This window comes from Jaculus jaculus, chromosome 6, assembly GCF_020740685.1.
Source record: "Jaculus jaculus isolate mJacJac1 chromosome 6, mJacJac1.mat.Y.cur, whole genome shotgun sequence".
Taxonomy (NCBI): Eukaryota; Metazoa; Chordata; class Mammalia; order Rodentia; family Dipodidae; genus Jaculus; species Jaculus jaculus.
The window spans coordinates 44551941-44577933 of record NC_059107.1 but is presented as its reverse complement, the minus strand read 5'-3'; the positions used below and the strand labels follow the sequence as shown (position 1 = coordinate 44577933).

The following is a 25993-nucleotide window of genomic DNA, read 5'->3' as shown; positions in this document are numbered from 1 at the left end:
CTGATAAACATATAATACCAACATGGTACTTATTAATGTTTTAAAATGTAAACATGGGCTGAAGAGATGGCTTAGCTGTTAAGGCGCTTGCCTGCGAAGCCTAAGGGCTCAGGTTTGATTCTGCAGGGCCTACATAAGCCAGATACATAAGGTGGCACATGTGTCTGGAGTTTGCTTGCAGTGGCTGGAGGCCCTGGTGTGCCCATTCTCTCTCTCTTTCTCCTTTTCTCTCTTTCTCTCTGTCTCTGTCTCAAATAAATAAGTAAATAAAAATAAATCTTAGAATAAAATGTTAACATTCTGGGCTGGAGAGATGGCTTAGTGGTTAAGTGCTTGCCTGCGAAGCCTAAGGACCCTGGCTTGAGGTTCATTTTCCCAGGACCCACATAAGGCAGATGCACAAGGGGGCACATGCATCTGGAGTTCATTTCCAGTGGCTGGAGGCCCTGGTGCACCCATTCTCTCTCTCTTTCTCCCTCTGTGTGTTGCTCTCAAATAAACGAATAAAAATAAAAACAAAAAAAAATTTAAACAATCTTAGATTTGGTCAAGGGAACTAAAAGTTTAAAATGGTACATGTTTTTAAACAAATGATAATGTTTCACTTGTTCCAATTAGGCTTATTTAGTTGCAGAGAATCTCAAGAGAAAAACTATGAAAACACAAAGAGTGTGGCTTTTCTTTTGGGTGGAGGGTTCTGGGATTGAATCCAAGGCTTTGTACTTGTTTGACAGGTGTTCTGCCTCTGAGCTTATATCCCTAACCCTAGTCTGGCATATTGTAAGAATAAGTACCTAGAGCTCGGGAACCATCTCACAGTGTGATCTCCCACCCAGAATTACCCCCAGGCAGAAATTGGATGAGGTTCCTTAGCTGCAGATGGTAGGTTTTTGTGGTCAGGCTCTGCCAGACATGTGACTTGGTTTTATTCTGTTGTTGGCTCCAATCTGTACTCACCAATCTCTAATCAGCTTTTTTTTTTTTTTTTTTTTTTTTTTTAAGATAGGGTCTCACATTAGTCCAGGCTGACCTAGAATTCACTGTGTAGTCTCAGGGTGGTCTTGAACTCAGGTGATCCACCAACTCCTGCCTCCCAAGTGCTGGGATTAAAGGTGTGCTCCACCACGCCCAGCTTCTAACCAGCTTTTACTGATGTGTAGTGTTTTTCCTTCAAAGACTTCAGCTTGCACCTTTGAGGTTCTTTTCAACATCAGGACTCCCAGGCTCTTGTCTCCTGTGTCTAATTACTAGGGTACTCTTAAGTGGTCTAGTGGTAGTCTCATTAATGTAACCACAAAGTTGTAGGGCTTGGCTGTTCTTGGGTCAGTATCCCGCTTAGTGTTAGCAGGTTCATGTGCAGCAAAGTGTAGTTATATGAGCAGTTAAAAGTAAGCATGGAGGCCAGGCATGGTAGTGCAATCCCAGCACTCAGGAGGCTGAGGTAGGAGGATTGGATTGATTGGATCGTCATGAGTTCAAGGCCATCCTCAGAATAATTCCAGGTCAGCTTGGGCTAGAGTAAGACCTTACCTCAAAATAAATAAATAAATTCTATCTGACCACAATGGAATTAAACTACAAATCAGTAGCAAGAAAGGCTATAGAGCATACACACAGAATCATGGAAACTAAACAATACACTACTAAATGATGAATGGGTCAATGAAGAAATCAAAGAGGAAATAAAAAAAATTTATAGAGTCAAACGATAATGAGAACACAACATATCAAAATCTCTGGGACACAATGAAGGCAGTTCTAAGAGGTAAATTTATAGCCTTAAGTGCCTATATTAAGAAATCAGAAAGGTTGCAAGTAAACGACCTAATGCTTCACCTAAAAGCCTTGGAAAAAGAACAACAAGGCAAACCAAAAATCAGAGGACGGGAAGAAATAACAAAGATTAGGGCGGAAATTAATGAAATAGAAACAACAACAACAAAAAAATCCAAAGAATTAATGAAACAAAGAGTTGGTTCTTTGAAAGGATAAACAAGATTGATAAACCCTTAGCAAATATGACCAAAAGAAAGAGAGAAGAGACACAAATTAATAAAATCAGAGATGAAAAAGGTAACAACATAACAGATTCCAGAGAAATTCAAAAAATCATAAGGATGTACTATAAAAGCATATACTCCACAAAGTATGAAAATCTGAAAGAAATGGATGATTTCCTTGACTTATATGACCTACCTAAATTAAATCAAAATGAGATTAATCACTTAAATAGACCTATAACAAACATGGAGATCCAAACAGTTATCAATAATCTCCCAACTAAGAAAAGCCCAGGCCCAGATGGATTCACTGCTGAATTTTGCCAGACCTTTAAGGAAGAACTAACACCATTGTTTCTTAAGCTTTTCCAGGAAATAGAAAAGGAAGGAATTCTACCAAACTCCTATGAGGCCAGCATCACCCTGATACCAAAAGCAGGCAAAGATAGAACAAAAAAAGAAAATTACAGACCAGTCTCCCTCATGAACATAGATGCAAAAATTCTCAACAAAATATTGGCAAACAGAATACAAGAGTATATCAGAAAGATCATTCACCCTGACCAAGTAGGCTTTATCCCAGAGATGCAGGGATGGTTCAATATATGCAAATCTATAAATGTAATACATTATATAAATGGGTTGAAGGATAAAAATCACATGATCATCTCATTAGACGCAGAGAAAGCATTTGACAAAATCCAACATCCCTTCATGATAAAAGTCCTACAGAGACTGGGAATAGAAGGAACATATATTAATATAATAGCTACTTACGACAAGCCTACAGCCAACATATTACTAAATTGGGAAAAACTGGAAGTTTTTCCACTAAAATCAGGAACAAGACAAGGGTGTCCACTGTCCCCACTTTTATTTTACATAGTTTGGGAAGTCTTAGCCATAGCAATAATGCAAGAGACACACATAAAAGAGATACAAATTGGAAAGGAAGAGATCAAGTTATCATTATTTGCAGATGACATGATTTGATACATAAAGGACCCTAAAGACTCTACTAGCAAACTGTTAGAGCTGATCAAAACCTACAGCCAAGTAGCAGGATACAAAATAAATACACAGAAATCAGTAGCTTTCATATATGCTAACAACAAACACAGAGAGGACAAAATCAGAGAATCACTCCCATTCACAATTGCATCAAAAAAAAAAAAAAAAAGTACCTTGGAATAAACCTAACGAAGGAAGTAAAGAATCTCTACAATGAGAACTTTAAAACACTCAAGAGAGAAATTGCAGAAGATACTAGAAAGTGGAGAAACATCCCTTGTTCCTAGATTGGAAGAATCAATATTGTGGAAATGACAATCTTACCTAAAGCAATCTACACATTTAATGCAATCCCTATCAAAATTCCAAAGGCATTCTTCATGGAAATAGAAAAAAAATCCAAAAATTCATTTGGAATCACAAAAAACCTCGAATATCTAAAATAATACTGAGCAACAAAAATGAGGCTGGTGGTATCACCATACCTGATTTTAACCTATACTACAGAGCCATAGTAACAAAAACAGCATGGTACTGGCACAAAAACAGATATGTACATCAGTGGAACAGAATAGAGGACCCACATGTAAGTCCAGGTAGCTATAGCCACCTGATATTCTATAAAAATGCCAAAATTACTCACTGGAGAAAAGACAGCCTCTTCAGCAAATGGTGTTGGGAAAACAGGATATATATCTGTAGAAGAATGAAAATAGATTCTTCTCTCTCTCCATGCACAAGAATTAAGTCCAAATGTATTAAAGACCTTAACATCAGACCTGAAACTCTGAAACTGCTAGAGGAAAAAGTAGGGGAAACCCTTCAACATATTGGTTCTGGCAAAGACTTTCTGAATACAACCCCAATTGCTCAGGCAATAAAACCACAGATTAATCACTGGGACCTCATGAAATTACAAAGATTTTGCACTGCAAAGGACACAGTGAAAAAAGCAAAGAGGCCACCTGCAGAATGGGAAAAAATCTTCGCCAGCTATATATCTGATAAAGGATTAATATCTAGGATATACAAAGAACTCAAAAAGTCAAATAATAAGGAATCAAGCCAATCAAAAAATGGGCTATGGAGCTAAACAGTGCATTCTCAACAGAAGAAATACATATGGCATATGAGCATCTAAAAAAATGTTCTACGTCACTAGTCATCAGGGAAATGCAGATTAAAACTACATTGAGATTCCATTTCACTCCTGTCAGATTGGCTACCATCATGAAAACAAATGATCATAAATGTTGGTGGGGATGTGGAAAAAGAGGAACCCTTCTACACTGTTGGGGGAAATGCAATCTGGTCCAGCCATTGTGGAAATCAGTGTGGAGGTTCCTAAAACAGCTAAAGATTGATCTACCATATGACCCAGCTATAGCACTCCTAGGCATATATCCAAAGGACTCATCTCATTTCCTTAGAAGTACATGCTCAACCATGTTTATTGCTGCTCAATTTATAATAGCTGGGAAATGGAACCAGCCTAGATGTCCCTCAACTGATGAGTGGATAATGAAGATGTGGCACATTTATACAATGGAGTTCTACTCAGCGGTAAAGAAAAATGAAGTTAGGAAATTTGCAGAAAAATGGATGGACCTGGAAAGGATTATACTAAGTGAGGTAACCCAGGCCCAGAAAGCCAAGCACCACATGTTCTCTCTCATATGTGGATCCTAGCTACAGATGATTGGGCTTCTGCGTGAGAAGGAAAATACTTAGTAGCAGAGGCCAGTAAGTTAAAAAGGAGATATAAAGGGAAGAGAAAGGAAGGGAGGAGGGTGCTTAATAGGTTGATATTGTATATATGTAAGTACAATGATTGAGATGGGGAGGTAATATGATGGAGAATGGAATTTCAAAGAGGAAAGTGTTGGTTGGGGAGGGAGGGAATTACCATGGGACATTTTTTTATAATCATAGAAAATGTTAATAAAAATTATAAATAAATAAATAAATAAAATATTAAAAAACAAAACAAAAGGGACTTGAGCACACACTGTGGGAAAACTAAGGGGAAGACACTATACTGCTTTCCTTCTCAAAGGCCAGTCTCAGAAGCAGTGTCGGGGAACGTGCTGGGAAGGGCTGTGCTCAAGCCCCATCTTGACCTACTGAGTCAGAAAGGCTGGAAGAGGGCCCAGGAATCCGCTCAACAAGCCCATCAGGACTGCGGTCCGCTGGAGTTGTTGGTGGCACTGGCAATCCCCCTCAACCCCCTTCACCAGCATGGCCCTGCCTCAAAGCGGGACAAACACCAGAATTTAGGGGACCGTGGAAGCTATTTTCCAGCCAAATTACTTCTTTTTTTTAGCTTTCTTCTCTTGCTCCATCTTCTTGTGAGATCTCTTCCTCGGTTGGTTCTTTCCATCAGAGTCTCCGTGTGCTAGGGGTTAGATGTGGTTTTGCAGGGTCCCCTCAAGGTTGACATGGAGGAAGCTTGGTTCCTAGTGTGACCATGTTGGAAGGGATCACATCCCCTCCTAACAGGGTGCTCGGCCACTGATCTCAGAAGAGATAAAGGATTCTTGTACAGTGACTGGAGTACTGAGTAACATCTGGATCACACCTTCCAAGGCTCAGGGTCTAATGCAGAAGAGGTGGCAGAAAGAATGTAAGAGCCAAAGGAAGGGTAGGACCCCTTACACCGTGTTCCCCCCAGACACAAAAATGGCCTGGATATCCATGACCTCATGATGCCTGACACTACCTACACAAGACCATCATAAGAGGAGGAAAAGATCATGACATCAACATAAAAGAGAGACTGATTGAGATGGGGAGGGGATATGATGGAGAATGTAATTTCAAAAGGGAAAGTGTGGGGGGGGAGGGTATTACCATGGGATATTTTTTATAATCATGGAAAATGTTAATAAAAATTGAGGAAAATAAATAAATAAAAGCATGGAGCCAGGTGTTGTGGCCTACACCTTTAATCCCAGCACTCAGGAAGCAGAAGTAGGAGGATTGCTGTGAGTTGGAGGCCAGCATGAACCAGAGTGAGACCCTACCTTGGGGGGGAAAAATGCAAAAGATAAACATAGAGTGGTGACACATTTAACGTCTAGTATACTAGGTTCCTAATGTTCATTGACATTTCTCTTCACTTTATTTTTGTTTTATTTCAAAGTAGGGTTTCACTCTAGCTCAAGCTGAGCTGGAACTCACTTTAGTCCCAAGCTGGCCTTGAACTCATGGCAGTCCTACCTCTCTGCCTCCCAAATACTGGGATTAGAGGTATGAGCCACCACATTCGGCTTCTCATTCATTTTATTGGAACAGAACTTTTTTTCATAGAAGAGTAAATGAAATCAGCTTTCAGCATCCCCTTCATGAAGCACAAGGCTATACAACATCTACACAAGTTTCCAAAGGCACTGTATTTCAAAAAAGTCAGTTTATCCACTTGAGATTTCATTTGTAAGGATAAGCTTTTTCCAAAATTTTTCAAAAGCATGGAGAACTGAAGAGATGGCTTACTGGCTAAGGTACTTGCCTGCAAAGCCAAAGGACACAGGTTCGATTCCCCAGTATCCATGTAAAGCCAGATGTACAAGGTGGCACATGTGTTTGGAGTTCATTTGCAGTGGCTACAGTCCCTGGCATGCCCATTCTCTCTGTTTCTCTACCTCTTCTCTCTCTCTCTCTCTCTCATTGTCTCAAATAAATTAAAATACTTTTTAAATTAAAATTTTTATTGGTGGGACAGGTGATGGCAGTGGTTTTCAGCTCTCCCATCAGAATTTTCTGGAGGCATTTTTAACCAACAGCAGTTTGCATGGTTGAAAAACCATTGTTAAAAAGAATTATGGGGGCTGGAGGGATGGCACAGCAGTGAAGGTATTTGCCTGCAAAGCCAAAGGACCCAGGTTTGATTCCCCAGGACCACGTAAGCCAGATAGATGTGCAAGGTGGTGCATGCATCTGGAGTTCATTTGCAGAGGCTGGAGGCCCTGGTGCTCCCATTCTCCCTCCCCCACCCCAACTCTCAAATAAATAAAACTTTTTAAAATTTTGAAAAAGAATTATGAATGAACTACTGTTTCAAGTCCTTTAATACTGTAGCTGGATGATAACATGAAGTTTCTCTATCTGGTTGCATAAGATACTCAAAAGTCCTGTGGCCTGTCAGACCAGGAATATCAGGGAGATTGCTTGGAACTACTATTTGTGTTCATTAAATGGAAAGGCATAGCAGGCCAAGAGTAACAGAGACTAGGCATTTGATTCAAGAGCCTTCTGCTCTGGTGAACTTTCTTCCTTCACACTTCTGAGGTGGCAGAACCAACCACTATGAGGCTTCTGCCTCTACTCACCTCCTCAGCACTGTGAGGAGCTGGTGCTACAAAAGTTGGGGAGAAAACATTTTCCACAGCCTCCATAACTTCTCTAATGTAACTGTGGATGACTTAGGCCACTTTGGTTTCTCCTATAGGCCGGGAACAGGTTGAGCAGAGAGCAGAACTAGGAACTACTGGCTGAGGCAGAAGGTCTGACTGACACTCTGAGAATTACATACATAGCAGTTTGCCTGAGACTGCATAGTCAGTTCCAGAGTGAGCCTACCTCAAAAACAAACAAAAAGTACCTGGATTGGGCTGGGGAGATGGCTCAATGTTTAAAGATGCTTGCTTGTAGAAGCCTGCCGGCCTGGGTTCAATTCCCCAGTACCCATGTAAAGCCAGATGCACAATGTGGTGCATACATCTGTAGTTTGTATGCAGACGCAAAAAGCAATAGCTGCCCCCCAACCATTTAAATAATTTTATAATTTTTGGATTTTTTTGAGGTAGGGTCTGAACCCCTGCTTTAGTCTGGCATATTTACAAAACTGTCCAACCTTATCTCCGATTTAATTTTTTTTTTTTTTTGAGGTAGGGTCTCACTGTAGTCCAGGCTGACCTGGAATTCCCTATAGAATCTCAGGATGGTCTTAAACTCATGGTGATCCTCCTACCTCTGCCTCTCAAGAGCTGGGATTAAAGGTGTGCATCATCATGCCTAGCTTTATTTTTTTTGTTTTGTTTTTTGAGGCAGAGTCTCACTAGCTCAGGCTAACCTGGAATTCACTATGTAGTCTCAGGGTAGCCGTGAACTCTCAGTGATCCTCCTACTTCTGCTTCCCAAGTGCTGGGATTAAAGGCATGTGCTACCATGCCCAGCTAAGATTTATTTTTACTTATTTGAGACAGAGAGAGAGAGAGAGAGAGAGAGAGAGAGAGAGAGAGTAAAAATGGGCGTGCCAGGGCCTCTAGCCACTGCAAACCAACTCAGACACATGTGGTACTATGTGCATATATATGGCTTACGTGAGACCTGGAAAATCGAACCTGGGTCCTTAGGCTTCCTAGACATGCACCTTAATCTTTATGCCATCTCTCCAACCTACACCTAGCTTTTAAAGAATACCATGGGATATTTTTTATAATCATGGAAAATGTTAATAAAAATTGAGAAAAAAATTAAAAATAAATAAATAAAAAGTAAAAGAAAAAAATATTTATATATTTTATTCATTTGACAGAAAGAGAGAGAGGCAGATAGAGAAAGAGAAGGGTGCACCAGGGCCTCCAGCCACTGCAAATGAACTCCAGACCCTTGCGCTTCCTTGTGCATCTGGCTTACATGGGTACTGGGGAATTGAAGCTGGGTCCTTAGACTTTGCAGGCAAGCACCTTAACTGTTAAGCCATCTCTCCAGCCCTTCTACATTAAAAAAAAAAAATTGTTTATTTATTTATTTGAGAGCAACAGAGAGAGAAAGAGGCAGAGAGAGAGAGAATGGGCACGCCAGGGCCTCCAGCCACTGCAAACGAACCAGATGCGTGCACCTCCTTGTGCATCTGGCTAACGTGGGTCCTGGGGAACTGAGCCTTGAACTGGGGTTCTTAGGCTTCACAGGCAACCGCTAAGCCATCTCTCTAGCCCTCCTTCTACATGTTTTTTAAAAAGTATTTCCTCTTACCTCATAAACCCAACATTTTAAAAACAAGGTGGTTTTTAAAAGAAAAGTGTTAAGACTTTATTCAAGATATGTATCAGGCATTGTAACAAAACAGCAGAACTTTAGCCTTTGGAATACTGCAATTTTACATCTCTTGGATACACAGACCAGTATACTATTTAATTATAGCTCGTTCTAGACAGACTTCAGAAACAGCTAGAGGAAATGTACACAGTCACAGTCCAGGACACCAGCTCTCCAAGGAGACGCTGTGAGGATGAAGCACATCCTTCGCCATTTCAATACTGTGCAAGGTGAAGCATTAGGAAGGCTCAAAGACAATCATGGTTGACAAGCACTCTTAGCACAAACACATGGGCACCGACCATGGAGGACACACATCGCTAAGGCCAGCGCAGTGAGCAAGCTATTCACACAAAGCCAGGAGGAACTATGACTAAGCCTCCAGTTGATAAGCACAAGACCACATCTCACCTCCTTGGAAATAGAACGAGTGTGTGGTGGCAAGTAACTAAACGTTATGACATTTACAGACCTCCGATCAAGCATTTTGTAAACAGCGTGTCTCTGTAAGTCAGCAAATTGAAACATTCGTTTATCTCCTCTAGACAGCACACCACTGTGTGTACACTGACAGGCATTCACGTTTTATGTCACTCCATACACAAATATACAGCTTGTTGGATACGTAAACACATTTTGCAAGAAATAAGACAGCTGCTCTCAGTTATACAGTGAGTGTCTTTAAGAGAGAAATTCACTCTCTAATCAACTCCTGAAGGAAACACATTTACATTTACATTAAGACAATAGTTTAGATACCTTTATATTTTGTATCTTGTATGAGAAGTAATACAGCATATTTGAGAGTAGAGTGATTCAAACTGGTTTTTGGCATAGTTGAGTACAAACTTTATAGCCTAGACTTGTTATAACTTTCCATTGTGAAATGGTAAACATATTATAGGAGTTTAAACTGCTGCTAAAGGCATTCATTACTTTGGCAAAAAAAAAAAATGCTGAAAAGCTGCATTACTTAAACATTGTATATGTTTTAAATAATTCTGGGTACACTCACCTAACAGGTACATACATACATTTTCTTATCTGGAACTATCTAGTGAGCTTAAAGAGAATGGGTTTTGTTTTCCCTAACAGGCTCAGGTGTTAGTGGGTATGAGGCATAGACAGACTATTTGCACTTTCAGCCATGAATTTGCTTTTAGATTTATTTTCCTAAATCCCTTTGTAAATTACAAAATCGCCTTCAGAGGATTTCTTTATGTGTATCTGGCAGCAATCAATTTCAACTAAAAAACCCTTTATGACATGGTCTAGTCAATTTGCCATTGACAAAGGCCACCAGTGCATGTTTGCGTAGCTCAGTGACAGAACAGTTCTCAACTGGGCCTGTTTGCAGTCAGTTGACAGTTTTACATAGTATATAAAACACTATTTCTCTAGTCATCAGGGCGTATCTACAAACAAACACAATCAAATATGAGGAAACTGGGTTGTGACCACTGCATGCATTACACTGAAAGAAAATCCCAACTCTAAGCACAAACACACTAGTCCTACATTTTGGCTCAGCTCTCACAGGGGAGAGCAGCTACCTCAGAGCACAGCGTCATCTAAATCAAATTCTTCTCATGATTCTCAATGCTTTATTGCCATGCTAAGCAATCCTGGCTTGTGCACAGCATCCAGGAAGACCTTGAGTGGCCACGAGTGGGAATCCATTCTTGCTCATCTTCCACGCTGGCCTGAGAGGGCAGAGAGCCAACCATAAATACCTTAGTTTCTACATCTTTTCAGAACCCATTTCTAGTTATTGTACATGTGTGTCATATTTTGGAGCAACCCTTAGTTCCAGTTTTTTTGTTTGTTTGTTTCATTTTTGCTTAGTGTTCTCTAAAAGCAGGGAGCTCCAGATTGTAGGTTCCTTTACCGAGAAAATTGGCCTCAACACTGATCCCTGTGAAGGAGACATACTCATTTGCCAAGAACTTCTGAGATGCTCAAGAGTCTTCCAACAGCTCTGTGAGTCTCCATCCCCCAAAAAGTTCTGCTAAGGGTGAGCCGCTTTCCTGCCCAGGCAGCAGTAGACTCCCTGGGAAGGTTCAGAAGCTCCCAGTCTCTTCCTGAGGAGGAGATGAGTGCTCTGACCTCTTGCCAACCTTCATTCCTGTTGCCAAAACACTATCTCCTCTACTCTGTGCTGACTATTCCTGCAGGAAAAGGGATTTTCTACTGTTGTTGGGTTTGGAAGTATGTCAGAAATATTGTCTAGACTCCATATTTTTGCATTTCTCTCACTTATCAGAACCTCTGACAGCCCTTGCAAGTTCAATATATTAAGCCAAAAGCCGTAAGTATATACATCATAGTCCAGAGTATTAGTACCAAGAACAAAAAAAAGTTTTTTTAAAAAAAATTGCTTCATTTGCATTTACAGGACTAAAAACTATGCAACAGATAAATTACAAATGTACATCTCAGCAGCATAGAGGTGATATCATTTACAGTTCTAAAACCACTGCCTTCTATAGTAACAATCCAATTGTGGGAACTTAACCCCAGAAAACTTAAAAGGTTACCCCCACTACCACCTTTTCCCTTTAGCCTCTCCCCAGCAAAATTTCAAATGAACAAACAAACAGAAAAGAAAAAGAAATCCTTAGGGGAGGGGAGCGAGTAAAGGCCTTGTCTGGGAGGCTGCACTCTCAGAGCACGCCCAGCCTGTGGAGATCTGTTAGTGACCAGCTCTTTAAGGCAGAGAAGAAACGTTCTGTGGATCCGGTTCTATTGGCTCATCTCACGTAGTTTCGGTGGCCGAGGATGAGGTACTTTTCTTCCTGAAGCGTGATCGAAGGGTTCTAGGCGGTGCCTGGTGAAGAAGCAGAAAAAGAGCATCTTTAGTGTGGCGTGAGAGTGGAATTGGGGACAGCACCTGCAGAGGGGTGGTGAGGCCTTGACTCCTTCAGCCAAATGCTGGGGTCTCCCTTAGGATCCCCACAGTGGAATCCCGCACTAGAGTCACACACCTGTGCCCTGGAGGGCTGATCTGAAGACCAGTACCTCCTTCTTAGCTGCTTCACATTCTCCTGAGTCCCAAGGTCTCCCTAGGGAAGAGCTGTGCAAAACAATAACATATCTTTCTTTCCTATTTCCACCTTGGGAGCAGGTAGTCTTGACAAGTGACTCAGCAGACAAATACTTTCCCACCTCTTTGCTTGTTTCTGTATTCCCTTTGGGAATCGGCCTAATGTTTCCTGACACATGCTTCAAATCTCCATCACCAAGTTTCCAGGCCCTGTTATACATATGAAATCTTTTACTATGCAGCAAACCATCGCACAAAGATCCACCCCACCTCCCCCACAAATGCCTCTGAAGAGACCCTGTCTCCCATGGAAGGTACAAACTGCAGGAGGAATTTTCATAAACATGAAAGAAAATTTCTCCCAGCAGAGCACTGAAGGGAATCCTCACAGATGGCCCCAATCCACTGCCAGCCCCTGCCCCTGTCCCCAAACCTCTCTGTGGATACAGAGAACGTCCTCCACGTGATCTTTCATACCATTGTGACTTCTGAAGAAGCTCTTCCTTCCCTGTCTTGGACATTGCTGGTCCCCTTGAGCACCAGCTCTAAAGTCACTTCTGCCTGGTTTTCCTGAGACCCTCTTACCACTGCCTAGCCACACAGCTAGGCTCTATCACTGCCTTTGTTCTCTCATGGTGGTTTGGTTTTGTTCTTACATGACCTCTCTAGGTGGCCCAGCCTGGCTCTGAACTGCTGGCAATCCTCTGGCCTCAGCCTCCTGAGTGCAGTGCTGACATTAAAGATGGCTGGATGATTTTGTTTAATTTTTGCCATCCTGAGACCTACAGTTCATATATGCTAGACAAGAACTCTATCTCTAGCCTTTTCTCCTTGTAGCCCATTAGACTGCCGACCTCCTGAATGCAGGCTTGTGTCCCCTTTACCACCATCTCTTAGTGACTGGCCCAGCGCAGAGTGAGCACCTAGAAGGGCGACCTAGCAGAGGGCAGGCTCAGTGCTCTTAGATTCTTCAGGCTGTGGTCCTACTACGACTAGAAAGTGTTTGCCACCCACCTCTAGAGGTACACTAGGAGCTGCAGGGCTAAAACCACCCTTCCTAGGTACCTGCCTCTTGGCCATTATAGTAAATGACACCCTTTAAGTAGCTTAAATACAGTCACAACCAGGCATGGTGACACATGCCTATAAGCCCAGCACTTAGGAGGTAGAGGCAGGAGGATCAGGTATTCGAGACCAGACCTCTAATGTGTAGTGAGTTTGAAGCCAACCTGGTCTTAGAGTGAGATTCTATCTCAGAAAAATGTGTGTGTGTTGGGGGGGGAGTCCTGGAGAGATGGCTTAGTGGTTAAGTGCTTGCCTGTGAAGCCTAAGGACCCTAGTTCAAGGCTCAATTCCCCAGGAGCCATGTTAGCCAGATGCACAAGGGGGCGCATGCATCTGGGGTTCGTTTGCAGTGGCTGGAGGCCCTGGCGTGCTCATTCTTGCGCTCTCTTTCTCTCTGCCTCTTTCTCTGCCTGTCTCTTTTGAGTGAATAAATAAAAATTGAATAAAAAATAAAAAGGGAAAGGTGGGGGGACTGGAGAGATTGTTTAGTGGTTAAGGTGCTTCCCTGTGAAGCCTAAGGACCCATGTGAGACTCTTCAGATCCTATATAAACCGGACACACAAGGTGAGGCAAGTGTGCAAGGTTGCACATGTGCACAAGATGGCACATGCATCTGGCATTCAATTACAGTGGCTGGAAGCCAAGTCTCTCTCTCACACACACATTAAAAAATAACGTAAAAAATAACTTTTAAAAATTTCCCCTGGGCCAAAGGATGTTTTAGGCTGGTCTCCCCATCATCAGGTGTCCCAGGACCTAATGTCCAGAGAGAACTTGGCAAATACCAGAATTGATCCACACAGGCTGGCTGGGGACAGAGCTCCAAGGCAGAATGCGCGCCTACCATGTACAAGGGCCTGAGTTTAATCCCCATCACTGCAAAGGAGGAGGAAGGAGGTAAGAAGAGGCTTCAGGAAGAGGAACAAGAGAAAGAATCTCTCATCTGACTCTCAGAGGCCTCTACTGTCTGACAACTGGACTTCCAACTTGCTCCAAATGGACTCTTAGGCCAGATGACTCATCAGACAGAGAACAGGAGTGGAACAGATGGCTGGTCTCTGGGCACCGCAGTTCACTGGCTCTGCCCTGAGCCCATGATCAGTAGCTCCCCACCTGGGTCAGAGAGCACAGTCTATGACCTCTAGACATGGCTGTCCTGTAGCCAAGACCCTGTTGACATCACAACTGGCCACAATGTCAAGCACTGCTCTTGGTAACTTTAGAGCCCTGCCCCAATACCATCTTATGAATAGCAAGCCAGCGTTATTGAAAAAAAAAAAAGTCAAATAATGTATTCTCCACTTTTCTTCCTCTCGCGCATTTATTTGGGTTGCTTTTCATTGGCACATGCCTGATACGTGCTTCAAATCTCCATCACCAAGTTTCCAGGCCCTGTTGTACATATGAAGCCTTTTACTATGCAGCAAACCATTACGCAAAGATCCACCCCACCTCCCCCACAAATGCCTCTGCAGAAACCCTGTCTCCCGTGGAAGGTACAAACTGCAGGAGGAGTTTTAATAAAAATGAAAGAAAAGAATTTCTCCCAGCAGAGCACTGAAGGGAGTCCTCACAGATGGTCCCAATCCACTGGCAGCTCCTGCCCTTAAGCCTTTAGAAAAAGAAATCAAGACATAAATGGTTTACCACTTCTTGCATTTCTAAACAAAATCAATAGGATCTCCTTCTTACCTACACACATAGACACCTTGGCAGGTAGCTAGAGACTACCTGGTGGTTTGTCCTACCTGTTTGATGGAGGGAGAGCCTTTTATATCTAAGCACTCAGGAAATATTGGGTACCCCAAGAGATGCCACTTGCAGGAGGACCCCCAGATCTCTAGGGCAAAGTCCCTGGCATACACATGCTCCAACCCACAGCCCCAGACACCATGTACCTCCAGGGGCAACTCCGTCCTTCTTGGTGCCTTAAACTTGTACATGAAATCCAGCAGATCTTCCTCCTCCTCGTCAGAGAACGCCAGTGGGCTTTGGACCTGGTGGGACTCCCATGACTTCATACCACCCTCATTCACATCTCCCTCAACCACTTAATGTCCATTTATAATCTACACAGGGGAGACAAAGTACAGCGAGGAGAGGTCAGCATGGGAAGGAGCAAGGAAGGGCAAGGTTAGGCACACAGCACAACAAGCCAGGCCTGTTAGAACAGTGGAGGCCCTATGTCTGAAATAGGGCCACTGTTTCTGAGGCTCCCTGCAAGGCTCAGAACTGGGAGGATATAATTGGAAGAGTCACCCGGATGTATGCACAAAAACAACTGCAGGCCCAGAAACTACTGATCAGATGCTAAGCCCTGCAGCTTAGACCTGTGATTCCACAGGGGAAGGATGCTCAGGAAGGAGTCTCCTCTAAAGAGGGTACTTGTCGAGGGGAGCAGCATGGTCCTCTATACTGTCCTCAGAAGCAGTGTCGACAGTGTATTGTCCTTCCAATTGTGGCTCCAGGCATTCTTGAAGAGGTAGGATATAAAATGCCAGGAAGCGGGCTGGAGAGATGGCTTAGTGGTTAAGCGCTTGCCTGTGAAGCCTAAGGACCCCGGTTTGAGGCTCGGTTCCCCAGGTCCCACGTTAGCCAAATGCACAAGGGGGCGCACGCATCTGGAGTTCGTTTGTAGAGGCTGGAAGCTGTGGCGCGCCCATTCTCTCTCTCTCCCTCTAACTGTCTTTTGCTCTGTGTCTGTCGCTCTTAAATAAATAAATAAATCTAAGAGGATATAAATAAGTCATATGGAAACTTACTTTAAAAAAAAAATGCCAGGAAGCTTTAAGGGATAAACTTAAACTAAGCTACTTTCTTTTTTGTTTTTTTTTTTTGAGGTAGGGTCTCACTGTAGCCCAGGCTGACCTGGAATTCACTATGTAACCTAAGGGTGGCCTCAAACTCATGGCGATCCTCCTACTTCTGCCTCCTGAGTGCTGGGATTAAAGGCGTGCACCACCACGCCCAGTTTACCTAGATTTTTTTCATTTCAAAAGTCCAATGCAGCCTGGTGTGGTGGTGTATGCCTTTAATCCCAACACTTGGGAAGCAGAGGTAGAAGGACTGCCTCAAGGCCACCCAGAAACTACATAGTGAATTCCAAGTCATCTTGGGCTAGAGTGAGACCCTACCTGGAAAAAAAAAACAAAAAACAGGGCTGGAGAGATTGCTTAGTGGTTAGGTGCTTGCCTGTGAAATCTAAGCATGCAGGTTCAAGGCTCAATTCCCCAGGACTCACGTAAGCCAGATGCACAAGGTGGAACATGCTGCAGTTCGTTTGCAGTGGCTGGAAGCCCTGGCGCACCCATTCTTTCTATATATATATTTGCCTCTTTCTCCCTCTGTCTGTGTGCCACTCTCAAATAAATAAATAAAATAAAAACAACAAAAAAATATTTTTTTAAAAAGAGTCCAATTCTGGAAAGGCAGAGGCACCTCATTTCAAAACAAAATCTCCATGCAGCCCTTCCCCCTCACTCCCACATGATAGCAGGACTCTTATTTCAGTGGAGCTAAGGCTCCAGAATGAATCGGCCTACTGGGTGCACAGTGTCTTCCTTGTTACCAGGCCAGGTGGTCTTAGCTTAGTGGACATGTAAAATCTCTGCCCGTCCTATCAGACACCCACAGACATAGCTTTCTATACCTCACATACTATTTTCACCTAGAATCACAGAAGGCAGAGCTAGAGGTTCCTCAGCTCATCTTGTCCCATTGCCTTGAGGTTGTCAGTTAGAAAAGCTGAGTCTTCCTAGAATCGTGTTCAACCATCACACTGGCTCTCTCCATCAGCTGTTTATACTGTGTGAACCTGGTAACCAAGACCCTATGCTGAGAAGATTTTCTTTCTTTCTTTTCTTTTTCATGGTAGGGCCTTGCTCTAGCCCAGGCTGACCTGTAGTCTCAGGGTTGAACTCACAGCGATCCTCCTGACTGCCTCCAGACTGAGTAGCTTTTCCAGTTTCTGTTGCCATTTCCCTATCAGCCAGCAGGGGGCAGCATGAGCCTGCCGCTGTATTACCCAGGCCTTGCAAGGCTGACCTGTGGGTGGAGAGTGAGCTGCTGTCTTAGTGAAGGCCTGACACTGTTAATTCACCATGAACTGATTTTTTTTTTTTCTCACTCTGTGCTTCCTTCAGCCTGTTTATGCCAAGTTGAGTTTAAGTTGTTTTCTGGTTCCTTTCCCTGTCCAAATGAGCTTGTTGAACACAGAACTTTAGAACATGAATACTTCTCTGAATACTCTGGCCTGCAAGGTCTCCCCACTCTGAGAACCCCAACAGTGCTTAGAGTCTGTACCATGCAGCTCCTGCGATGTGCCCTGATCCTCATGTCCGGCTCATTACCCAGGCTCAACAGAAAGTGTCCGGAGGTCGTGGGGCTGGGGCTGGTCATCCTTGGCATCTCAGGCAGTGCTGGGCACAACGTGGCTATTCTGATCTGCTAAACCATATGTATGCCTATCGCTGGACTTTTGCAATGAAAAGTCTACATAGCTTAGCCATTAACCAGGGTATTCTTCTGAGCACCGATGCTTCCTGCCTGAAAGGACGAATTAAGAGACAGGCCCCACCCAAGACCCAAGCCCTCAGTTCTTTTTCTTTTCTTTCTTTTTTTTAAATTGTTTTTTTTTTTTAAATTTTTATTTATTTTTATTTATTTGAGAGCGACAGACACAGAGAGAAAGACAGATAGAGGGAGAGAGAGAGAATGGGCGTGCCAGGGCTTCCAGCCTCTGCAAATGAACTCCAGACGCATGCGCCCCCTTATGCATCTGGCTAATGTGGAACCTGGGGAACCGAGCCTCGAACTGGGGTCCTCAGGCTTCACAGGCAAGCGCTTAACCACTAAGCCATCTCTCCAGCCCTTTAATTGTTTTTTTTTAAGGTAGGGTCTTGCTCTAGCCCAGGCTGACCTGGAATTCACTATGTATTCTCAGGGTGTCCTCAAACTCATGGCAATCCTCCTACCTCTGCCTCCTGAGTGCTGGGATTAAAGATGTGCACCACCACGCCCGCCCAAAACCCCCTATTCTAAAGTAGAAGTGCAGAAGCAGCCTGGCCAGCACCCCTGCCCTCTCCCCAGCAGGAATCCACCATCCTGGGAATGGAGTTGGGTGTTTCCAGGGCTTTCTTTGCCTGCTGTGGGCATCAGGTGGTGGTGCAGAAACAAGCAGGCTCCTCACCAGGTCAGACGGTACCGAGACTGGACAATGCTCTCACAAGGTCCATGATGGTAATGTTAATAAAAACAATCACCTCAATAAGCCAAGCCTGGTAGCACACACTTATAATTCTAGCACTGGAGAGGCTGAGGCAGGAGGACTGCCTACTTCCTTTCTCCAACCTTCATTTTTCTTTTCTGACTCACTCATTCGTTCATATGTATTTCCACATGCTGACATAAGTCTTTTCTGACCCAGGCAGGAGAGTAAACGAAGTGAGCCTCATAGAACATGGCCCACTGTCAGTGACATCCGTTTGGGGATAAGAACAAGTGCTGGGCAGGAAGCTCAGGAGCATGCCTTGTCCCCAACAGATCTGCACGGGCTTGTCATTTGACAGGTCTTCATCCCAGAAATGGGCCTGAGAGGGTGTTGCTGTCCGTACCCCAGCACCCAAGTGGCCTCAGAGATGACGTATGTGCACTCAAGGTCTACCAAGGGAGGTCATGACATATTCTTTCCAACCTCTGAGTGGTGGCAGCCTAAGCCTCAAGTCTATGGGGCTGCCACTAAGGGACTAAAGTTGGTGGTCTCCAGTTAAGGGCAGGGGTCCCTGTTGTCTTCCATAGCCAGGGAATGGGTGTATGCTAGTGACAATCTAGTACTACATACCAGGTAGCTTTGGGACCCACCTCTTCTCCGGGAGGGAGGGCAGAGAGAAGCTAGAGAGTGGAAGCCTTTTAAAAGTCTGAGCAGAACAACCAGCTCCGGGCCCTGGGCCACCCCTGCTCCCCCGCAGTGCAGCAGGATACCCCCAGGTTAGCAAACATCCCACACAGCACACGTTAGTGATTAATCGAAGACAGTAAACATGGACAAAAAGCATGCCCAGCTGAAACACTTACATCCGGGTTCCCAGCAACCACCACAGAGAAAGGAAAGAACACTATTAGGAGAGGAGCTTTAGGAATGAAACATAAACTTAAAATCACATCCCACATACTTGATTTTAAAAAGGAGAAAGAGCTGGAGCAATGGCTCAGCGGTTAAGGCACTTGTCTGCAAAGCCTAATAACCCGGGCTTGATACCCCAGTCCCCATGTAAAGCCAGCTGCCCAGTGGCGCATGCACCTGGAGTTTGTTTGCAGTGGCTGGAGACCCTGGTGTGCCCATTCTCTCCCTCTCTGTCTCTCTTCTCTTTGCTTGAAAATAAATAAATAAAATTTTTTTAAAGTAAATTTATAAAAGGAGGTACAATACATTCTTCTGATGAATTATAGGCTATAATCCTGAGTTCATTTCCATATTCCTGTAGGGTAAGTAGAGAGAAAAGAGGGGAGAAAGAGTGATGGGCAGAGTTCATAATAGAAGCCTCAAGGAAGAGAGAAAGCAAACAGTAAGGAGGAATTGACTGACAAGGGGCAAAACGGGGCAAATGAGGAAGAGAATGTGCTGGTATCTGAGAGGCACAGGGTATGTGCAATGTCTGCTGCTCTGTGTCTGAGCTCTGCTGCCGTGCCCTGTGAAGTTACTTCCCTTCCCCACCCCCAACCCTGAGTGAAGACCCGAAATTTCCAATTGTTCAGAAATTTCACTCCTTGGGCCCTAGCCTGGGCAGAATTCCAGGTGACATTAATTCAGGGGACCAGGAGGAAAATATCCAAGACCCCCTGGAGTTTTTGCTCATGGCATTGCTGTTTGAGTCAGCCTCCAGGCCTGAGTACAAGAGAGAGCAACATTCCCCAGCAGCATCCGACCGCACATCACAGCCCTTTAGCCTTCAACCCCGGACAGGCAGGGGGACCCAGCGATGTCTAGCCCACCCCAACCCCACCTTGCACAGGGGAAACAGAAGGCCAGAGAGGCTAGCCCCAAGGACACAGAGAGACACACTGTGAAGGCATCACCAGATGGTTTCTTGCAAGCAGCCCTGGGAGGCCAGGAGAAAATTCCAGAGTTCTGGATGTGGCCAGAGCTCTTTGAGAGTTAGGGACCTGAGAAGGAGAGGCTGGAGCCAAGCAACACATTTGGGCGAGGACTCTAAGTAGAGCCAGCTCTGAGGCTAGGGCCGGGCATCACTGAATATTGGACGTAAACTGATATAGAGGCTGCCTGTTGCAGTGACCCACAAAACGCACAAATACCTACCATATGCTCTAGTTATATTTATATATTTTTTTCTATTTCATTTATTTATTTGCCAGGAGAAGGGGAGAGCACATGGGTATGCCAGGGCCTCTTACCTCTGCAAAAATTCGAGATCTGTGTGTCACTTTGTTTTACATCTGGCTGTACATGGGCACAGGGAATTGAACCAGGGATAGCAGGTTTTGGTAGCAAGTGCTTTTTAAAAAATATGTATATATATTATTTATTTATTCATTTGAGAGAGAGAAAGAGGCAGAGAGAAAGGGGGAGAGAGAGAGAAAGAGAAAGAGAGAGAGAGAGAGAGAGAATGGGCAAACCAGGACCTCTAGTCACTACAAATGAATTCCAGATGTATGTGCCCGCTTGTGCATCTGGCTTACATGGGTCCTAGAGAATCGAACCAGGATCCTTTGGCTTTGCAGGCAAAAGCATAAACCACTAAGCCATCTCTCCAGCTCTGCAAGAGCTTTGAACCTCTGAGCCACCTCCCCAACCCTGCAGTTATATTTAAACACCTGCAATGTGTGCAGCCTCTGACTATGATGCCACAAGTGTCTTGGCAGGTGAGGACTCCCACATTAGTACCAGGAGAAAAGAATGGAACAGAAGAGAGGGAGGATTTCCTTCCCAGTTCCCAGTTGACAATATTCCAGATGTAAAGGCTCGTGGATATTCATATATTTCAAGGGTGGACTGACGGAAATGACCATGGTCACCTGGGGCGACTGGTAAGCTGTGATTGTCTCCTGTGAATTAGCATGTTCACTAGACCTGTATCTCAGCATCTAGCATTAGGATAGCTATGAGCAGCCCCTGCAATTCCAGTGTGGGCTGGGAGGGCTCAGAGGGGCGTGGGCTGGAAAAGCAGGGCAGAACGGTGCTCTCCCTGTGTGTCAACACTCCTCTGACTGTCACTACCTTACACTTGCAGCTTCCAAAATGCCCAGGTCTTCTTTAGGTCTGAAAATGCTGGTGCTGAGACACCTTACACAGACAAGACATGCAGGACAGCGGGGCACTTTATCAATGCAACTTCATGTCTCCATTTCTGCCATTGATGTGCGAGGGGCACGAGGTGCTTCCATGGTCCTAGACTAGCGGGCACAGATAGTAATGGGCACTAGGTGTGCCTTTCTTTCCTCCTCAGGACAGGTGGCCCCTCCTGCCTTCAGAGCCAAAGGAGTCTCCTCCATGGGAGATCAAGAAGGGTCAAAGAGCACTGGGTTAGCCCAGCACTCTTCCTGATCCCTCATGTGCCCAGTTAGGGTTAGATAAGCAGGGCTTGGAGAGACGGATCCATAGTTAAAGGCGCTTGCTTGCCAAGCCTGCCGTTATGGGTTCGATTCCCCAGTACCCACGTAAAGCCAGACACACTAAGTGGCGCATGCATCTGGGGTGCGTGTGCAGTGGCAAGAGGCACTGGTGTGCCCATTCTCTCGCTCTCTCTTTTAAATAAATAAAATTTAAAAAGTTAGATACATTGGGGGAACAGCTCATGAGACATTCCACCAGCGGTCATTCACACACAGGTGGGGACAGGAGGAGGAGTCCCTGTGCAGAACTGGGACAGCCAGAGTCCTGAGTTCCCCTGGCTACTCCATGCTATAAGTCACCCTTCGAAAAGCCCTTTGACAACCATTTTCACAATCGTGCAAGAAGATGGGAAAGTGGGGGGGCTTTTATATGTTTTTATGATGAAGAAACAGACTCCACAGTTAGGTGATTCACACCAAGTTGCACAGCTCGTCAGTGGCGAAGCAGGGCTCCCTGGGCAGGACCAGAATCCCTTGCAACCTCATGGCTTCAGCATTTCAAAAGATCGAGGTGAATCCCTGTGTCCTCATGACTCGGAACACAGCCCATATGGACGCATGTTGGCTTAAAGATAACCCACACTCTTTGATACTCCTTTCAAGAGGTGGGGACAATTCTCCTCCCCGTGAATGTGTCACTTCCAACAAATAGAATAACACAGTACCTGTGGTATGACTTTAAAGCAAGGACATAAAAGGCATCATGGTGTCCTGCCTGCTCACTCTCTCTCTCTCTCTCTCTCGGACCACTCACTCTGGGCACGGCTTCTCAGGTAGTCCGAGAGAGGCTCAGGTGTGAGGGAACTGTGGCCAACAGCCCAGTGCTGTATTAAAGTGGATCCACCAGGCTCAGTCAAACCTTAGGTGACTGAGTCCACCAACATCTTGATCACAGCCTCCTGAGAGGTTTGCCCACTGCCAGCTACTAGCGTGAGGAAACATGAGACAGCATGTCTGCTGGTGTAAGCGTCCTGGCCTGCTTCTGGACCATGCAGCTGACAGGGAGCCCCGAGGTCAGGTGCCAGCTTCTGGTTAGCCCCCTGCTGAGCGAGGGGTGCAGCAAGGCGGAGGTCGGCAGGCTGCAGGCAGACTGTCTGCTACTCACCTTTCCGGGTCCGACAGGCGGAGCAACAGGTACACACTGTGGAATGGGGCGGATCACTATCAGAGATATTCTCCACCCAACATGTTTGCGGGCCCAGGGCAAAGAGTCCAGGGAAGCGTGGGAGTCCCTGTGTATTCAACACAGAGCTCCCAGGAAAAGGGGAGGGTCCTACAGGTACCAAGGTTGGGGAGGAAATCATTTTGGATTCAACTTCCGCTCATGTGCTAGGGAATGCCCTCAGCTGGGGGCTGGGATGATGGCTCAGTCAATAAAGTGCTTGCCATGTAAGTATGAGGACATGAGTTTGGATCCTCCATGCCCACATAAAAGCAAGACACTATACGGCATGGTATGTGCATGGTATATCCCAGCACTGGTGAGGTGGAGACTGAATCCTTGGGGGTCCCTGGCCTACTTACTAGCCTCGACTAATTGGTGAGTTCCAGACTCAGTGAGAGACCCTGTATAAAAGAAAGTCAGGTGGAGAGTAATGGAGGAAGACGCCTAATGTCAGCCTCTAGCCTCCACAGGCATGTGCGTGCACCCTCCACGTGTGTACAAATATACAAACATGCAAGTAGCTGGCCCACAAAGGTCACTGTGTCTCCACTCTCTACGGAGAGCATGGGAAAGGACAAGTTACCCCTGGGAAATAACTTCTTGTAAGTATTTCTTTTTAGGCCTTCTAGTTTAAAAAGCTCTCCAGGAGACCCTCTCAGACTGATCTCTGAACCCCAGTGTGCTAGTGGGTAGGCACTTGGCAGAAGGCTACTGCTTTGTGTACCCAATAAGTCCTGGTACCCATGTAGGCCTTGTTGATTAGAAGCTGCTCATTAAATCCATGTTGAGGGCTGGAGAGATGGCTTAGTGGTTAAGCGCTTGCCTATGAAGCCTAAGGACCCCGGTTCAAGGCTTGGTTCCCCAAGACCCACATTAGCCAGATGCACAAGGGGGCACACACATCTGGAGTTTGTTTGCAGTGGCTGGAGGCCCTGGCGCGCCCATTCTCTCTCTCTCTCTCTGCCTCTTTTTCTCTCTGTCTGTTACTCTCAAATAAATAAATAAAAGTGAACAAAAAAAGTTTTAAATCCATGTTGAGTGACCCCCAAGTCCATGGGAAACCTTTCACCTGCCTGTGTTGTCTTCCTGGTGGCTCACATGAGGCATTCAGTGTACCCTTCCTCCCTTCAGGTTCACTCTGCAGGGAGGGCAGTGTTAGTTCTGGACCTGTCTTCAAGCAGCATACTGGCCCTGGGCATGATCCCCAGTACTTTTATGTGCTTATTCCAAGTGAATTCTTACAACACTCCTACAAATAGGGGATTCCTGTATACATCTGAAGTTCAAGGATGTTGACAAGCTTGCCCAGCTCACACAGCTGGGAAATGGTGACCCACTTAGTTCTTTGATTCTGGGACTCACAGAACAGGGGTCGCTTTTCTTTTGTGTGAGAACTTCCAGTTGCAAGCCAGTGGCCACTGAGCTGGCCAGCGGCGGGGGTGGTGCCTCCTTCTGAGCAGCGCGTGCTAGGGCTGGAGCCGTGGCTGATCAACGAAGCGCAGGCGCTCAGTGAGCCAGCGTGGAGCACACTGGCCTGAGAATCACAAAGGCCACACTTCACTGCAGTCCCTGTGCCTGGGTCTTCAGCTCTCCAATGGCAAATTTGTAGGGTTGGATTGAGTGATCGCTGAGGTCCCTTCCTGCCTGGACTTCCGAGATTCCACTTAAGTTCTGGGAGTGGGGATTCCTTAAGGCAATAACTCGCCCCTGAAATGGCCTTTACCCCCAGTCAAGCTTCTTTCTCCCCAACCCTGGCCTGCTTCTAAAGTTAAAACATCTCCCACCAGAAATCTATGGTCTTCAAACCCCGGGTAGAGCAAAGGGGACTGTTTTCAGGGAAGGGGAGTGGATGGATACCAAGAAGTGTTAACTGATAGATTTGGGCCTTTGGGCCAGAGGGTGTCATCAGGCCTCTAGCTCATGCTCAGGTCCCTAGAATCAGGTGGGATCTGCCAGGATCTGGGGGCTCAGAGCACCTTACAGCACACAACGAGGGTCCAGGTGCATGTTTAATGAGCAGGAATAGACACCAGGCACACAGACAGATTCCCAAATAATGGTCCAATTCCCACCTCTCCCACCATAGTAAGGGGCTAAGGTGGCTATCCGACATCATCCTCTACACCTTCCCCGACTGACTGCTTGCAGCAGCAGCAGAAGCACTCACTTCCAGTGGACTGGTCTGGGAAACCACAAGTCTTGGCCCCAAGGTTGGTTCCCAAGCCTGATTCCACGTCCTGATCCACCAGGAGCTCGAAGCCCACAATGATGCATCAGACCCCAGAGGCTCCCAAATGCACTTGAGTCTCAGTAGCATCTCACGGTGAGATCTCATCCCAGAGCTACTGAGGCATCTGGAGGCAGGCCTAGGGTTCCCTATATGGATAGTCTCATGCCCAGTGCTCCACCACCAGAGTAAGACAGAGAAGGCAGAGGCGTGGCTACTGGAAGGTGCTAGCCTCCCCAGCAATTAGGCCTCAGAGCAGTGTGGCCCTTGGTAGGTGTGGGCTGGGGCATGCATGGTGAGTGGGTTGTCAGGGATCTGGAGAAGACAGCAGAGAGGACAGGAAATATTTAGGCAGGAGGAAGGCCTCTCAGCCCTGGGTTGGTGGGAGAGGACACGGAGGGGCTCAGGACAGGTGAGGGCCCTGAATGTGAGAAAGAGAACCCAAAGAGCCGTGCCCGCTGCCATACACGTGGCCCACGTGCTGCCTCCCAGCTCCCCAGGCAATCAGAACTCTGGAGCAGCTAAACTAACCTGCCTGTGAAGAGAATCTCCAGGCCCACTTTCTGGGTGGCCCAAATGATGCTCTACCTGTTGACTGGCCTGGCATGGTCCAGCAGATGTTTTTGTCTCTGGCAGAACCATGAGGCAGCAGCTAGTTTGTGTGCCACCCAAGACAGGGTCACTCAATGACAGAGAGACCCAAGAGGAAGTGCAGAGACCTACCTGAGCTGCTGGCACTCTCAGAAGCACTCCTGGACATCTTGGGCTGGCCGTGCTTGCCGCTGGCCCTCCCAGGCCCTGGTGGGGGGGGGCC

General features: G+C 45.6%; 1 protein-coding gene across 1 annotated transcript in view; it reads right to left on the bottom strand.

The window, feature by feature from the left end:
- Nucleotides 1-9016: 9016 nt before the first annotated feature.
- Nucleotides 9017-25993, bottom strand: part of Reep1 (receptor accessory protein 1) — a 127945-nt gene continuing 110968 nt past the window's right edge. The window contains 4 exon segments of the mRNA XM_045152996.1: nucleotides 9017-11877; nucleotides 15058-15209; nucleotides 22893-22928; nucleotides 25903-25993. Coding sequence (XP_045008931.1) covers nucleotides 11806-11877; nucleotides 15058-15209; nucleotides 22893-22928; nucleotides 25903-25993 — 351 coding nt within the window. The 3' untranslated portion in view covers nucleotides 9017-11805.